The 15,347-nt window shown below is 50.7% G+C and overlaps 7 protein-coding genes across 7 annotated transcripts; 2 read left to right on the plus strand and 5 right to left on the minus strand.

The window, feature by feature from the left end:
* Window positions 1-451: 451 nt before the first annotated feature.
* Window positions 452-2,721, minus strand: M438DRAFT_342463 (alpha/beta-hydrolase). Its single transcript, XM_029904761.1, has one exon. It carries the CDS (start codon window positions 2,626-2,628, stop codon window positions 658-660), a length of 1,971 nt encoding a protein of 656 aa, XP_029765110.1. The 5' UTR covers window positions 2,629-2,721; the 3' UTR covers window positions 452-657.
* Window positions 2,722-2,895: 174 nt separating this feature from the next.
* Window positions 2,896-5,354, plus strand: M438DRAFT_311681 (uncharacterized protein; the record flags this gene model as incomplete). The annotated part of the gene is made up of 2 exons (XM_029902483.1): window positions 2,896-5,061; window positions 5,164-5,354. Exons 1-2 carry the CDS (start codon window positions 3,135-3,137, stop codon window positions 5,352-5,354), a joined length of 2,118 nt encoding a protein of 705 aa, XP_029765111.1. The 5' UTR covers window positions 2,896-3,134.
* A 425-nt stretch (window positions 5,355-5,779) lies between these two features.
* M438DRAFT_331775 (uncharacterized protein) lies at window positions 5,780-6,914 on the minus strand (the record flags this gene model as incomplete). Its single annotated transcript, XM_029903433.1, has 3 exons — window positions 5,780-6,270; window positions 6,328-6,844; window positions 6,900-6,914. The coding sequence occupies 3 exons, from the start codon at window positions 6,912-6,914 to the stop codon at window positions 5,780-5,782; spliced, it is 1,023 nt and encodes a 340-aa protein (XP_029765112.1).
* Window positions 6,915-7,711: 797 nt separating this feature from the next.
* Window positions 7,712-9,498, minus strand: M438DRAFT_362182 (uncharacterized protein; the record flags this gene model as incomplete). Its single annotated transcript, XM_029907564.1, has 3 exons — window positions 7,712-9,272; window positions 9,331-9,379; window positions 9,435-9,498. The coding sequence occupies 3 exons, from the start codon at window positions 9,496-9,498 to the stop codon at window positions 7,937-7,939; spliced, it is 1,449 nt and encodes a 482-aa protein (XP_029765113.1). The 3' UTR covers window positions 7,712-7,936.
* Window positions 9,499-10,006: 508 nt separating this feature from the next.
* Window positions 10,007-10,978, minus strand: M438DRAFT_342466 (retrieval of early ER protein Rer1). The gene is made up of 4 exons (XM_029904762.1): window positions 10,876-10,978; window positions 10,629-10,746; window positions 10,246-10,569; window positions 10,007-10,188 (listed from the first exon to the last, which is right to left on the minus strand). The coding sequence occupies exons 1-4, from the start codon at window positions 10,939-10,941 to the stop codon at window positions 10,124-10,126; spliced, it is 573 nt and encodes a 190-aa protein (XP_029765114.1). The 5' UTR covers window positions 10,942-10,978; the 3' UTR covers window positions 10,007-10,123.
* A 246-nt stretch (window positions 10,979-11,224) lies between these two features.
* On the minus strand, window positions 11,225-13,887 carry M438DRAFT_342468 (HEC/Ndc80p family protein-like protein). The gene is made up of 3 exons (XM_029904763.1): window positions 13,718-13,887; window positions 11,808-13,664; window positions 11,225-11,754 (listed from the first exon to the last, which is right to left on the minus strand). The coding sequence occupies exons 1-3, from the start codon at window positions 13,760-13,762 to the stop codon at window positions 11,374-11,376; spliced, it is 2,283 nt and encodes a 760-aa protein (XP_029765115.1). The 5' UTR covers window positions 13,763-13,887; the 3' UTR covers window positions 11,225-11,373.
* A 47-nt stretch (window positions 13,888-13,934) lies between these two features.
* On the plus strand, window positions 13,935-15,296 carry M438DRAFT_402703 (peroxin 14). The gene is made up of 3 exons (XM_029909612.1): window positions 13,935-14,162; window positions 14,224-14,230; window positions 14,284-15,296. The coding sequence occupies exons 1-3, from the start codon at window positions 14,133-14,135 to the stop codon at window positions 15,276-15,278; spliced, it is 1,032 nt and encodes a 343-aa protein (XP_029765116.1). The 5' UTR covers window positions 13,935-14,132; the 3' UTR covers window positions 15,279-15,296.
* Window positions 15,297-15,347: the final 51 nt, after the last annotated feature.

Below are 15,347 nucleotides of genomic sequence, written 5' to 3' on the forward strand. Positions count from 1 at the left end.
TCTAGAAGTGTAACTCGCAGTCCTCCGCCTAGACGAAGAGGAGCAAGTCCAAGAGGTGGAGGCGGCGGTGGAAGAGGTAATGGCGGTGGTAGTGGTGGTGGTGGCAGACGCAGAAGCCCGAGTTATTCTTCATACGGATCTCGCAGCAGAAGCAGAAGCAGAGATCGCAGAAGATGAATGGCTAAGAACAAGACGACGAAACATTGATCACGCAGGCCACAAAGATGCGACAAAGAGTCGCGCTTATCCTCCTTCATGGAAGACTTCTGAACTCGGCTTCAGATCCCGGCTGTCGCTACCACGCCTCAGTCACGCGCACATCACTTTCTGGACATGGGTTCCGAACGTTACGTCCAAGAAGCTTACAATGAGCAAGACGAAGACAACACATGGGTGGAAGCTATTGGATACATGAGAGGTCCAGAACGGTAAGAATGCCACTCGGAAAGCAGGAAGAAGAAAGGGGTTAGCTCAAACAGAGAAGATTTGGTAGAATATGCCGAATCGCGACCAAACTAAACAAAAGCATTTGAAGTGTGAAAGATATTGAATAAACTACAAACCAACCCATCCACCCATCCATGCATATGTTCTACCACAAAACACCCAGCCACCCACCAAAACGCCAGCAATTGAAAATCACCATAATGCATTCACTCATAAGTCAGTCTTGACATCTCTTCCCTCGCCATAACTCCACTCCTTGCACTTGCCCACATAGTCCCTCTTGACACATTTCTTGTGCGAAGAAGTGGGTTCGGGCTTGTTCTGTGTGGCTGAAGGGTCGACACAAATAAGACCGAAAAACTCCTTTGACGTGCAGGTGTGGGAAGCTGTGGATGTACTTGCGGGTGACGTGCTTGAGATTGATGTACCTGTTGCAGAGTGCTTGGTCGAGGTAGTGGAGTCGTGGCAGCCGAACCAGCCTGGTGATTTGCAGGTGGAAGTCGAGGTGGCAGTCGCTGTTGGAGCTGAGGAAGTCATTGCTGATGAAGAAGCAGCAGCCGATGTTGTCGTGACGCTTGGTGCTGGGGCCGGAGTCGCGATGCCGCTGGTGATCGTTGTCGTCTCAGTTGTGGTTATCTCATCCTTGCAGCCGAACCAGCCGGGAGACAAGCAAGTCGTTGTGGTGATGGTCTCTGTCGTGGTCGCAGGAACTGTAGTAGACTCGTCCAAGCAACCCCACCATCCAGGTGTTTTGCATGTCTCGGTCCTCGTTCGTGTAGTCGATGTCGCGGTTGACGAAGAGCTGGTCGTGGTCTCGGTGCCATTACTCTCGAAGAACTTCCACTCGTAGCAATCTATGCAGTCGAGATCTTGTTCGCATTTTGGTACAGTCTTGTACTTCTCAATCACATCGTGAATGACGTTGCTGATCTTGTGAGTGCCAATGCCTGATCTCCAGCCAAAGTCTTCCATTGTGTCGTAGAAACATCTACTGCCAGTGTGGCATTTACCTTGGAAAGCATAGCCACCAATGGTGCATCCAGAAAAGGCACTATTGCAAGTTCCCATGTAGATAGGATCTGCAGTATGACCAAAATGATAAGCACCAGTATGAGGACGGTTTTTGTGATCGCCAATGTGATAGCCTGGAGGAGTGGGAAGACCAAGACGACTAGCAGCGAGAGCTTCTGGGAATGTCTCAAAAGTCACAGTGGGTAGACCGAATGTAAGGCCAAGAAGCGAAGTGACAACACCACCGAGCGAGTGGCCAGTCAACCAGATGTCGGCGTTGGGATAGATCTCGGTGACATTATGATATAGCTCTTGAGCAGCTTGATAGTAGTGAGCCTTGTTTCGCAGGTTCTTGACCAAACACGTTGAGTTGCAAGTGTAGGCAGACGTCTGACAGTCGCAGACTTGCTTCCACAAAGACTGGCCGCCTTGACCGCAGCAACAGCTTCCGAAGAGATTGTCGTTCAGCTTGTCGTTGCCAGTAGTATCCGCACCGTCAAAGACAGCAGGTGAAGTTCCCTTGAGGCCAATAACGACAGTCCTGTTCTTAGTGTCGGCAAAGATGTGGCCGCGAAGACCGTCGCTCTCCCAGCCAAAGTCTTCGGTATAGTTGAAGCCTCCTCCTACATCGATCCAGTCACCAGTGTGCGGCTTGATAACATAGGCATTGGCAGCCATGCGAGCAAAGCCGAGTACTGTCTCCTTGTCGGTAATGTTGGGACCGTCTATTTCATCCATAGTCCAAGCAGAAGGAGGCAAGGAAACAGCTTCTCCCCACATGCTCCTAGCTTCCAGTAGACGGTCGATGGTCTTGCGTCTGCGGTCGGCTAGGCGTTGTATTGTCATGGGACCTGAGTTGATGCGGTAGGAGTCGGTGGCCGAGACTGTGGCGCCATATTCGCTATCGTCGTCATGGCCTTGGATGTGTTCGAGAGTAACGCCAGGCTTGATGTCGACCTTGCGGAGGAGGTCAGGGTACTGGTGTGAGCCCTTGTGGTATATATGCCTCAGAGTAAATTCATGTTGCTGACTCGGCAGAGGAGTGTAGTCGATTGGGATGGGAGGCAGTAGGGCCTCTTGAGGACGATGGCGACGAGCGGCAGTGGCGGGCTCGACGGCGAGCGGAGATAAGGCGAGTAGGTGGACTAGGAAGTCGAGACCGCTTCTCATTGTGGTACAGCAAGATCAGTGAAGTAGAAGGGGGTTCGCAGAGGGGAGGTATATCATTGCGCGATTGGGAGATTGTAGGTTAGGCAGGCAGGCAGGCAACGACGATGGAAGCGGCGCTTTAGGTTGCTGTGTCATGCGGATACATTAGTGGCAGATGCTGGGGTTGTTCCTTGGCGTCTGTCATCGACAAAGGGAAGCCACAGAGCCACAGAGCCACACTTTGCGGCGGAATCCGAGGAGCGGCTGAAAGACAGACGACCCAAGACACAAAAGGTGGGGTTGTTCCGAGTCAATGGTGCACGCCGGACTGCCTTCAGGAGGACACACGACATGTGCAACTCTTAGACGCACGATTATCTGTCTGACTTGGCCATCTTTCACTCTGTATGACACCCTCTTCATAACTTTCGCTTAAGCTAAACGGTCTTTCTCCTCGACGGCTGTCATTGTAACTTCGGCGAGCTTAGCGGTACCTCTTCCTGTACCGACCCTGCAGATCATCAACAATGTCCAACTCGTCCTCTCCAAAACAGGCCCCTAGGCCACGCCCTCTCCATGTTTCTCGCTCCTTTACACGTCTCGATCCCAATCCGGAGTCCCTTCCGGCTTCTCCTTCTCGCGCCCGAGCCAGTACCATCCAGACAATACCCGAAGCAAAGGACATGACCTCTTTCTCACACGGCGATGTTTTCGAGAGCGTCGAAGAAGATAGCCATGAGGAACCTGCTGTCAATGTACCCCCTACTTTCGACCAACTTCCAATCGAGATCCGAAGCCTGAGCGAGAGGTTCCTCAAGTCTCTCTCCGTCAAGACACACGCAAATCCCCTGAATATCGATACCATCTCCGAGCTATTCCAAGATTTCTACGAACAAGCCGAATCACACATCTCAACACACATCGCAACCCTTTCCACACGCCTGTCTAGAGAGAAGTCTCCGTCACGCTCAGTAGCTTCGAAGGCCTCGAATGCCACACTCAAGGGCAGAAAGCAGAGTGCAGACCAGAACGCTTCTCCGAATGGCCAGGGTGAACAGCAGATGTTGACAGCTTCCGAGGTCGCCGATCGTCGTAAAGCCCGTCGGGATCTGGAGATTAAGAGACTGGCTCTGGAGGAAGCTGTAGAAAGAGCCGTGTGTGAGAAGGTTTATGATCGGATATACAGACACAGAAGTGCCGATGATGAGGAAAGAGATGCAAAGCTTCGTTCGAGAACTGCTGCTTTGTCGCTGGTCGGCATCGGCTTGAAAGAGTTGCACGTCGACATTGAACCAGCCAAAGGCAACGGCTTACCGACTGATGAGAAAGAGCTGCATGAGGAGATATTCAAATTGCTTGCACCCGCAAGAGAACACCTACAACGCATGGACGACCATCGCTATCCTCTCGGAAAGCTCCAAATGCTTACTGAAGCACACAAGAGCATTGTTGAGACTTTATCTCGCATCTTTCCTTCTACCTCTTCTGCTGATGAGGTTCTGCCGACTCTGATCTACACCTTGATGACTTCGGATCCGGAGACTATCAACGTCATCAGTAACCTACATTTCGTTCAGCTCTTCCGTGCCCGTGCAAAGGTTGATGGTGAAGCTGCTTACTGTCTGGTCAACCTGGAAGCCGCCATCTCGTTCCTCGAAACCGTTGATCTATCTTCTCTGCGAGCAGACGAAGCTCCTCAAGGCCGTCTCCATCCCGAAACTCGCCATGAGAGACCTACCAACTTTGCCCGTCCTTCCAGTCCCAAATCTTTAGCTCCTGGTTTGACCACCACATCAGCCATCTCCTCCGATCTGAGTCCAGGAGACACCTCCCTCAAACCACTTCCTTCACCCAATACTCTTGCCAATAATCCAGTGCGACCTGGCTTTACACAGCGACGTTTCTCATCTTTGATCCAAGCACAAGCCGAACGCATCGAAGCTGGGCGAGAAGAACTTCTCAACTCGGCTGATCAGGCATTCGACGCTATCAACTCGACCCTCGAAAACAGCTTTAAGTTTCTGTTTGGTCGTATGAAGGAGCAAGGTGCTGGCACTGAGGATTCTCCCATAGTCATGCCCAGAACTCTCGAAGATGCTCGCAAGCTCGTAAGCTCCCCGCCTTTGGTGCCCATGGACAGCCATCCAAACTTTGCAGAGTCGCTCTCAGCAAGTCCGACTGCCGACCCACTTTCAGCGCCTCGTGTGGACAACACAATGCTAAACTTGGTTGGTGGTCGCTTGCGTGAACGCAGTGTGGACAGCAATCGCAGTGCCAGTAGTGGCAAACGCGTCATCTTCGCCGAAAAGCCAAATGCCGCGCTTATCAACAACTCCATCTCATCCTCGCTTCCGACACAGTCCGCCGTCGAATCTATGGGCAATCTCATGAACTCAATTAACCCTTTGTCCCGCTTCGGCGGATTCGGGAAATTCGGACGTTCAGCTTCTGCAAGTGGCTCGTCGACACCAACCACACCTGCCGCCTCATCTGCGATGGCCGAAAGAACCAAGCAGCTCGGTCACATTCCCGAGACCGAGAAACCTGTTTCGGAAGCAAATAACGTGCAACCAGAAACCGATCTCGATACTCTAGAGGCTTTGGCAGCACTGAAAAAGGCCACACCGCCTGTACAGAAATTCATCGATGCAAAGAATGCTCAGGACTTGAGAATCAAAGATGTTGATGAGTTATTGAGGGATTATCAGAGGCTGGCTGCTTTGATCAAGGAGACAATCAATGCATAGAGCATAGCACACCCTGGCGTATTGCTTTGATTTTGGAGTTACGAACGATCTGGTTATGGGATGATATGGATTCGGCCACACGGCCATGGAGTTCAAGAAAACATCTATGTGTAAAACACCGCACGCTCTTCACGTAAACACCGTTTGGGTATGGAAGTCAAGATTTTCCCCAACATTCATGTCATGACCTTCCCCCACACCATCGAAAACATCTCACGCCAATCTATACCCGTTCCCCTCGACATAATCCAGATAAACTGTCCAATGACCACCTCTACAATTTCTGGTCTGGAAAGTCATACTCAAACTCCCATGACCTACGCCACCCTCATCGATGAAGAAACGTCCATTGGTGTCATCGTGCCAGTTGCTTTCTACTCTATAGCCCATGATCATCACGCCTCCTGGCCAACGCTTTGATATCCTTATTGCCTTTTCCGTGCGTCTGGAGCTTCCTCATATCTCGAGACTAGCACATGAGCCTTGAGCAAGTACTGTCCAGCCGAGCCTGTGGCGTTTCTGCACGGGAGCTTTCGAAATCCCGGCTGACGCACGAAACACACTTGATACCGATCCCCTTCTTCCAAGTCGCCCGCGATGATGCTGCTAGTGGTGATGCGTTCATCGGCCGGATCGTACATCCGGTTTCTTTCGTCAACATAGTCCTTTGATGTGAGTTCCAGCTTGATGTTGAGCCTGTAGAGGTCCACGGATAGTTTGACTGCTCGCTGTACCAACGACTTCCAATCGTGTTTGTTCAGCTCGTGTTTTGAAATGACTAGGTTCGACACGATGTCGTTTTTGAGGTCGTTGACTAGCGACATCAAAACTGCCGAATCTTGCCAAGAGTCGGAAGGAGTCTCCTCACACCAGTCAAGAATGTCCGCTGTTCTCTTATCGGAAACTTCGTCGTTGCCTGCATTTCGATCAGCAATGGGTCTGTCTATCTGGTGGAGGTAGCAATGCGTCTTACGCGCTCCAATCGTCTTGAGAAGTGGCAGCAGTTCCCGTCCATATCGGATGCCACAGCATTCGTGACCTTTGGTCAAGATCATTTTTCCAATGAAGTTGCCCAGTATCCCCTCAAACAATGAGATACTGTTCAGAGCTGGTACGGATCCATCTTCTACATGCCAGGATATTTCCCTCAGCTCTTTGAGCACGTTTTCGGTCTGCATCATTTCTGCAGGAGTGCGGAGGGGCAGTTTTCTCGCCATAGCCTCAATTTTAGCATACAGCGAACGGATCTCGCGATCTGGTGACGACCATCCGTCTTCGCGGGCCCGATGACCACTCAAAAGACTTGCTGCTTTGATTTTGAGGTCTTGGAGCTTTCTCTCCGTCTCCAGCAGTTGTTGATCTCTTATGTCGAGCTCTCTCCGAGTGGCCTCCAGATCGTTGGACGTTTCTTCAAGCCTGTCTTCGAGTGGTGTTGTGGACGAGTTTTTAGTGCTCCTGTAAGCATTCCTCACGGATTGGAAACCAGACGACTAAATATCCCCTTGTCAGTTTGTCACACATGTCGAGACAGCGTGAAGATCTCACCAATCTGACAGTCATAACGATCAATTTCCCAAGCAAGGGACGGCGTTTGACCAGCAGGATGAACAGAAATGATACCGTACCAAGCACAACCAACAAGCTGTACATTCTCAGAACTTGACGAGACAGTCCGAGGTCGTCTAAACGATGTTTTTGTAAACGTGAGTCGTTCATCAAGCTTCGGGGAGACAAAGAAGCAATTCCGCATCAGCAAGCGCCCATCTCAATACATTTCTTTCAGCTCATGCGCTAGTGTGCAAGGCTGGTTCTGGCACGCTAGTCGACCACCTTCGGAGTTCGACCCGAAATAGTCACCTCAGCCGCGTCCTCAAGCATTCGAAACAATGTAGAAAGGTGTTCCTCTTACAACACATTCTTCCCTTATCCTAGCGCCTACTACAAAACTTCCTCATGCGTGAAGTCAGTTGACTACTCTTCATATATAAGTTCCGTATCTACCTATCTATAACAATTCAACCCCACTGCTTCTCTATTAATGTCTAGTCTAGCTAGACCCCTATACCCATCCTAACCTACAAAAGATCTGCCCGCGTTTGAAAATCATAAGCTCGACTCCCTCCCTTGCTTGCACCACTCCTTACGACACAACTTTTTGACATCCCTCTAGCCATTACGTACCACAAACTCTTGCGTGCATATATCTTAGCCTCTTTCCACACCAAAAATAACATCACAATCACAATGTCGGAAAAAACATACACAAATTCCTAATCCCCCACGCACTAGGACCCCTAAAGCTATGCTGGTTTTCTTGTGGTGGAAAGAACGTGATTAGATCTCGATTTCTTCTTCATGAGTGGATGTGTTATGTTTTATGACAGAATTAGTCTTTGAGTACCTCTTATGCATCTCGTAGGTCCCCCCAAAAAAGAAATGAAATGAAATAGATAATATTCGGCATTTGAGAAAAATAGAGAATGCTCCTCTGTCTTTACACATCACCACTTCTGTCATCGTGACAAATCCAACATACCCCCCATCCTGATTTCCCCTTCCCTTTCCCTTCTTCTTCCATTCAATCAAGTCAATTTAAACTCCCCCACCCCCCTCTCAAACCCACCCACCTGCCCACCCCCTCCTCGCACCCCCACCTCCACAACCGCGTCCACCAATCCCAATTTCCTCTCCCTAGCCCTTTCAGTCCTCAATTCAAACACGGTGGATAAATTAAACAGCAATGTCGGAAACACGATTTCCGTTTCCGAAACCAGGGATTCCAGGATTGAAGAGGCGGTGCTGACGTTGTTGGAGTAGATGTTTGCGATGGCGAGGTTGTGGAGGATTAGAGGGTTTGATGGGTATGTGGTGGCTAGGGATTGGAGTTGTGTGACGGCGGTGGTGGGGGAGGATGTGCAGAGGGCGGTTAGAGCGGAAAGGACTTTTTGTTGGATGAGCAGATTTTCGTCGAGGTCTGTATGTGATTCCGAGGATGAAGTCGTGATGGTGGTGGTGGTGGCAAGGCATTCCTCCGCTGCTTTCGTATCCCCTATTTTAAGCAACAGTAATGTTTTGCGTATACACATTTCCAGCATTTCCGCTTCGGGGGTTGCGGGTCCAGGGGTTATTGTTGCCAGATGTCGTCTTGCTGTTTCCAATTCACCCATTTCGACAAGTTCACCAGCGACCCTGATGCCCAAATCACTTAATCTGGTCTTCCACATTTTAAACGCCTCTTCATCTTTGTCAACCCTGGCTTTTTGCGCCAACGTCCTACATTCGGAAGATAAAGCGTATAACCCCATAATAGCTCTCCTATGAGCATCCGCGGTGCCCAAAACTTGGAGTTTCAACAGCAATAATCGCAAAGACCATGGAATTTGCTCAAGGAAGATTTCGCGGTGAGGGCGGGTATATGTGCTGCTTTCTCTCGCCAGCAGATCGGAGAGTGGTTTTGCTTCTTTTGCGGCGAGGGTAGCTTGGTTGCAGAGAACGAGACAGGCGAATCGCGTGTATAGGAGTTGCAGTATTTGTTGAGTGTTTGATGGAGAAATGGAGCCGGAAGTCAATATATCTGTTGCTTTGTCTGCTGCGTGAATGAAACGTCTATGCGACAGTAAAGTTTCTAAATCCGTGTCTGGGGCTGGTTGGTGTGAGGTGTCTAGGAATGGTGTCGCGATTTGGGTTGTCGGTACTGGCGCGTACAGGGAAGGACGAAGGAGAAGTGAGAGATCCAATTGTATTGTGCGTGATGCTGGACTTTTTGATCGCGTACGTGTTGGTGGGCGGTTTTGCTGGACAGGAGAGAGAAGAGATGAGGCTGGCGATGCTGTTCGGATAGGCATTGGCGACGGTGCCGGTGAAGGCGGTAATGCGGTTTGTATTGCTGGTGTCGGTGGCTGATACGTCGGTACGGCGCTGTATACCCCTTCATCAGCTATCATCAACCTGAAAGACACGAGCAATGAAGACTGACGCTGAATCCATATCCAGAGGCCCTCTGGTGCTACGCCGTGGCATCGCGACTAAGAAAGTGTTAGATCAATCCTGGTCTGTTTGACCAAACAAGAAGTCGCATACCACGCCTAGTGTCGCTCGAAGGATGCCGGGAATGTCCCTGCTCTGGTCTTTGTGGCGCCGACATCTTTGCTATCTTGTCAGGAATATGGGAAGCTTGCTTGTGTGTCGCATCGAGAAGAGTGACGTCTAGGGTGCTATCTCCGCCTAAGTCCGGCTATACCGATCACTTTTGCTGTGCAGGACACCCGGTTCGTTGTCATCGATTCGACATGTTTTCCATCGTTCTTGACCAAAAGATTAGTCAGTATATCAGATGATGCCCCAAAATCTTATGATCACAATACTGTATATTCCGAGTGGTTTGACCTCATGCAGACCGCTTTGATGCCCCTTGTTTGTTTTCAATGCTTCCGGCTCACCAAAGCCATGAAGGAGAGACCTCTTTCGGCCCCAGAGTCTTCCCTGAAGATGAACTGGTGGAAGGAGTATGAGTAAAAATGATACGTTCATACTGGATCTTTCATTCAAGTAATCAATTCAATGATTGATGGAGATCAATGTACGCTGGAATAAGAGACTCCTTTGACTAATCAATTGCACCAAGCCTCCCATCCTAAACCCTTCGTATGCATCTTCGTGGCCCGTAAAAGAGTCGATGCATCACTTTTTTCTTAATACAAAGCGGTGCGAGCTCGTGTGACATTAATGCGACATTTGTGGTTTCTTGTATTGTCTTGAGTTGCGTGAAATCAGTTGCTGTTCTTGGTGGCGGCGTAGTTCTTCTTGCCAAAGTCCCATGGCACGTATCTGTACTCTATTTTTTGTTTGTCAGCTCTGAAGTTTTCATTATAGGTAGATTCCATCTTCTTACTCAGCATGTGCTGGATTTGGCGGCGCATGGTCAGAACAACGAGAATCAACCAGTAGACGACCAAGACAGGCCAGAAGACGGGAAGGTTGAAAATCTCGCTCCATGAACACAAAAAGGCAAGGACGACGGCGCGGGTGGCAGTGTGCCAGAACTTGAATTCGGGAAGGCGGCGCACGAAAGGCTTGAACTCGTCGGTCGACTTTGTGGGAAGGTCTCCGCTACTGCCCTCCTCCATATCCTCGGCGGACTCGAGACCAGGGTCGAACTTGGGCGAGATGAAGGCGAGAAACAGATTCAGAAGGTAGATGCCGAGAGTGTATGCGACTGTGAGAGAAAGTGTCAGGAGAGGCAGACGAGAAACTTGACTTGATGGAGAGGCGTACCAATGTACCAGCCTTGAGCCAGGAAGATGCGCAGACCGAACATCAGGAAGACGACACCAGTTCCAATCCATCGGTATGTCTTGTAAGGTGTTGACTTGTCCAGGTAGGATTGGTAGAGCTGTATTGCGACAGACGATCAGCCTGTGTACTTAGATAAACAACATCCTCCTCATCCACTGTATCCAGCGCGTATAGGGTCCAACTCTTTTCCGGCAGCCTGAAGCCTGACAGGGGCGAGGGAGCTCACCATTCCAGCTCTTGTTGTTTGGGCACTGACGGCCGCAAAGGGCGTATCGGGTTCGGGGCTGTCCATGATGGGACGGAGACGATGCGAGTCGGGCTGAATCTTGACTCGAACTATCGCAATATGGATGCGACAAGGTTGACCAAGATGTTGCAGGCGACGACAACACAAAAGCAGGGGCAAGGTTTGTTGATAACACCGTGTCGGCGGGCAACCGCTACGAAACTACCCACGCTCAGCCTCAAGACGTGGCGCCAGAGAGCACAGGCCACCTGTCCGGTTAGCCATCAACATGGTCATCAATCATCAATCATCAATCATCAATCATCAGAGAACAGGCAGCAACATTGAACAATCATCAACCCTTTGAACATTCGTAATATCCATCCAGAACCAAAATAACAACAGAGGTATCATAAAAGCAATCCGCCCAAACTCCGCCATCTTGCCTGGTCATCCGACACTAACCAAGTCGTCAAGCTTCATCCTATCCAGATCACCTCACTCGTCAAGATCCATCTCTTCCACCTTGGCCTCAACATCTTCACCATACTTCTCATCGTCAGCACCCATCTCTTCTCTTTCTTGCTCTTCACATTCCCTTTCAACCTCTTGAGCCACAAACTCTTCGTAGCCCTCGAGACTGCCCTGAATGTGAACCTTGAATTTGATTATGTCGTTTAACATGCGCTCAAGCTCTGTGTGGAGTTCTTCACGAAGTGCCGAAGAAGCCACCGTCAATTGCTCGTATTCGAGGTTGGTGTTCATCTCGCGTTGCTCCATCAGCTGCACCGATTCCGTGAGGCCGGCACGCATTCTGGCGAGCTCCTTTTCCATCTTCTCGATCTGAGCATCCGACGCCATTTTCTGGGAGTTTGTGATCTGCTTTGTTTTAGTACATCTTCTTATCAATCGTTCGAAGACACTTGAATTACCTCTTTGGTCTTTTCGAACTCATCTTCTGCAGCTCGTATGCGATGCTCCAGCGTCTCGGCCTCGGCTCTTTTGTCTTCGATGGCCTCCTTGATTTTGTCTAGCAAATCATGGTTGTTCATGTCCGCCTCGAGAGCGTTGTTCCTGCGTTCGCTGATCTCCTTTCTCAGATTGATCATGTTGCTCTTAAGACTGCCTCGGACATCCAGGTTCAGCAAGTGATGTGGTTGGTATCCAGTGCCAGTTTCGGCTAGCAGGCGATCAGCGTCCTGTGGTTGCTCGCCCATCTGAGATGATCCGAAAGCGGGTCCTTCGCTAGTACTCAGGATGAGTTCGTATTCTTGTCCGTGGGCGTTTGGCGCGTCCGGAGGAATTACTCCAATCTCGTAAGCCATGCGGTTGTATTTTGAGACCACAGATTCGAGCTCTTCGAGTCTTTGGGCTGCCTCGGCCTCTTTCTTGGCTACCGCATCGCGAGTCTCTTCTAGTCGCAGGTTTGTGCTTTCTACACCAGTCTGGAGACGTTTGCGCTCAGCTGTCATGCGGTCGATATCCGAGACAGTGATTCCTTGTCGGTCGACCATCTCCTGCAAGCTGTTGCGTTCTTGCTCTGCATCTGCGAGTTCCTGGTCCAGACGCTGCATCTCGCTCTCCAGCATGCGTAGTCGGTCTTCGTACTTCTCAACCTTCTTGTCGATGCTGTTGTTGTAATTCTCAAATTTGACCCTGTCTTCCTCGAGAATCTTGTTTTGCTCATCCAATTTGGCCAGGCGAGGAGCGGTTTTGCCGAGCTCGTCAATCTGTTCCTGCAACTGCTTGCTCTCTTCTTCCAAAGCCTTGACTTGCTCGAGATTTTGTTGGTTGGAAGCCTCGAATTTGGATGCCATGGCCTCGACATGTGGTTGTATAAGCCTCTGGATAGCTTCCTCGTCATCTTCCTCATCATCATCGTCGACGGATAACCAGGTACGGTAGGCGTCGCTCAAGAACTCGAAAGTGATGCGGTCTGCAGAAACATCGTGACCAGACTCGACGCAAGCCTCATCGTAGGTGCCGACGCTGAAGTGTTCCATCATCTTTGCAAGCTGCATCATCCAGTGAAGCATACCTAAGAAAGTGAACCAGTTGTTGCCTCCAACAGCAGCTAATTGTGACTTTGTGATGTTTCTTTCGTAGGGGTATCGCAATTGCTTGAGAAGCGGAGGAACTTCCTGGTCAATATTCTTCTGGAAACGATATGCCGGATCGATGCAGTGATAGAGGAATTGGAACATCATGTTGAAGTCCTTCTGTGTGGGTGAAGTCATGGTCTTGTGGGTGAGAGTGTGCTTCATCTCCATCTCAAAGTTGCGTTGGGTGAGGAACTCCATGAGCTCAGTGCCCATAGTATGGCGAGTGTTTGGATCACGCAACCTGCGAGGATCTTGAGGAGGCTGATTCGCGGGAGGAGCAGTAGCGAAAAAGGATTGGTGACCACCCATGGGCCCACCAAAGGCAGCCGAGGGACGGGCACTGTAGACACTGCTGCGTCGTTGGGAGCTGTCGCCAAGCTGTAGAGCAGGAGCAGGAGTGCTGCTGACAGGCGCATAGCTCTTTCTACCTCCTGTGCTGTTGAACATGTTCTGGGTTGAAGGACGCTTGACGGTGGAGAGACCAAGGTCAGCGAGATTGTTGCCAGAAGAAGCGCGCTGAAAGTCGGGCTGCCTAGGAAAACCCGGAGCCAGAGACATACGGGAACCCGAAGTCGAGCGGGCATGCGAGGCGGGTTGCATCTGACCGAGACCGAAGGAACTTTGGCGCTTCATGGCCGAGGCGGGCAGAGGGATTGCGGATGAATTGTGGTTGATTGGGCCGAGTGTCTGTATGCGTGTGAGATGGGCGCTGGTGAAGAACGGTATGCGACTCGACTGACCTCGCGCGGGCGGCGCACGGAAAAAATGCCCTGATCCTGCGACATGTTGTCGCCTAGTGGATGTTCGACTATACAATACTGTGCGAAGGCGATATAGCTAGATGCACAATAGTGCAGCAAAATGTCGTCAGGTAAACAAAAGTCGCAAGTCGCGTTGGGTTGCGACAAAGTCGAATCGCCAAAGTAAACACTCAGACGTCAACAATGCCAAGGCCAAGGCGCACGAGCACTTTACGAGCAGGGTCTCCCACCGTCTCCCCGCAAAAGCCTCGGCTCATGCCTCGGCGTATCGGCCTATGACACTTTGCCGGCCGCGTGCCTCCATCTCCGTGTCCGTCCAACATTCTTGCCGCCGACTGCTGTCGCATCTCAATCTGAGTAAACATCCACTCGTCTGGAGTCAGCAGCTGTCAAGATGGTGCGCGAAGACCTCATCTCTAGTGCCGTAAGTGAAGCCTCATCCAGACCTGGCCAGCGACATGTGATAAGCTAATCATTGTTTCCAGGTTTTATGTGAGTAACTGTATCCCGCCAACCCCCCTAATCAATCCTGACCACCTATCCAGTCTTGCAAGACCCCTCTGTAGCTGGAGCCCCTGTCGACCAACGCATCGCCTTTCTCAAATCAAAGAACCTGACACAGGAAGAGATCGACCTTGCTCTCCAACGCGCTGGCTCGGAACCTCCGATATCACCACCTCCACAAACACAAGTCCAGTCATATCAGAGGCCACCGCCTCAGTCATACAATCAGAATGCCTACTGGCAACAACCTCCACCACCACCTCCGGAGCTACCGCGACGAGACTGGCGTGATTGGTTCATCATGGCTACTGTAGTTGGTGGTCTTGGTTTCGGTGCCTACACTGTCGCGAAACGATATATCTATCCTCTCATCGCTCCTCCCACTCCACCTCAGCTCGAGCAAGACAAGGCTGCAGTCGATGCCTCCTTCGAGAAAGCCTTTGCCCTGCTAGACCAACTCGCAACAGACACACAAGACCTCAAGTCTTCTGAACAAGCTCGTACCGAGAAGCTGGACACTGCCTTGTCAGAGGTCGAATCTGTCATTGGCCAGCTCAAGGATGCGAGCAGACGAAGAGATGACGAGGGCAGGAGGTTAAATGATGAGATTCGTGGCCTGAAAGACATGATCCCTGCTGCCATGGAGTCTCAGAAGAAGTCTGCTGACCAGCGCTTGTCCGATCTGGCTACTGAGATGAAGAGCCTCAAGACTCTGATCAACAACAGAATGTCTGCTCCTGCTCCAAGAAGCCCTAATCCGTCTGCTCCTACCTTCAACCCTACCACTGGAAGCTCTGTCCCAGCTTCAAGTGCCACACCAGCCGCTGAATCTTCTACGAACGAATCTACACCTACACCAGCTGCTGACACCAAGCCTTCAATTCCTGATCGCTCCTCGACATCCAGTCCCTATGGCCGTTCGATGAACGGACGGGCCGCCATTCCTGCCTGGCAACTAGCTGCGAACAAAAAGAACCAAGAAGCAAAGGAGAAGAGTGGTACTGTTGAGACTCCTTCGGAAAATGCCACTGCCTGAACTTGACAATTATGCCATGTAATGCCTCTGTAGTTTTATTTCAAGCATGCCTCTAACACGAAGGCTTTA

This window comes from Aureobasidium pullulans (genome assembly GCF_000721785.1).
Source record: "Aureobasidium pullulans EXF-150 unplaced genomic scaffold scaffold_2, whole genome shotgun sequence".
In the NCBI taxonomy this organism is placed as follows: Eukaryota; Fungi; Ascomycota; class Dothideomycetes; order Dothideales; family Saccotheciaceae; genus Aureobasidium; species Aureobasidium pullulans.

What these genes read in the sequence shown, in the direction of transcription:
- M438DRAFT_342463 (XM_029904761.1), bottom strand. Translation starts at nt 2,628, where the DNA reads ATGAGAAGCGGTCTCGACTTCCTAGTCCACCTACTCGCCTTATCTCCG.
- M438DRAFT_342466 (XM_029904762.1), bottom strand. Translation starts at nt 10,941, where the DNA reads ATGGACAGCCCCGAACCCGATACGCCCTTTGCGGCCGTCAGTGCCCAA. An exon ending in AAACAACAAGAGCTGGAATG is followed by an intron (nt 10,747 to 10,875) that starts GTGAGCTCCCTC and finishes GTCGCAATACAG; the next exon opens with CTCTACCAATCCTACCTGGA. An exon ending in GGCTCAAGGCTGGTACATTG is followed by an intron (nt 10,570 to 10,628) that starts GTACGCCTCTCC and finishes TTTCTCTCACAG; the next exon opens with TCGCATACACTCTCGGCATC.
- M438DRAFT_342468 (XM_029904763.1), bottom strand. Translation starts at nt 13,762, where the DNA reads ATGTCGCAGGATCAGGGCATTTTTTCCGTGCGCCGCCCGCGCGAG. An exon ending in CCGTGCGCCGCCCGCGCGAG is followed by an intron (nt 13,665 to 13,717) that starts GTCAGTCGAGTC and finishes ACACGCATACAG; the next exon opens with ACACTCGGCCCAATCAACCA. An exon ending in AGTTCGAAAAGACCAAAGAG is followed by an intron (nt 11,755 to 11,807) that starts GTAATTCAAGTG and finishes AAAACAAAGCAG; the next exon opens with ATCACAAACTCCCAGAAAAT.
- M438DRAFT_402703 (XM_029909612.1), top strand. Translation starts at nt 14,133, where the DNA reads ATGGTGCGCGAAGACCTCATCTCTAGTGCC.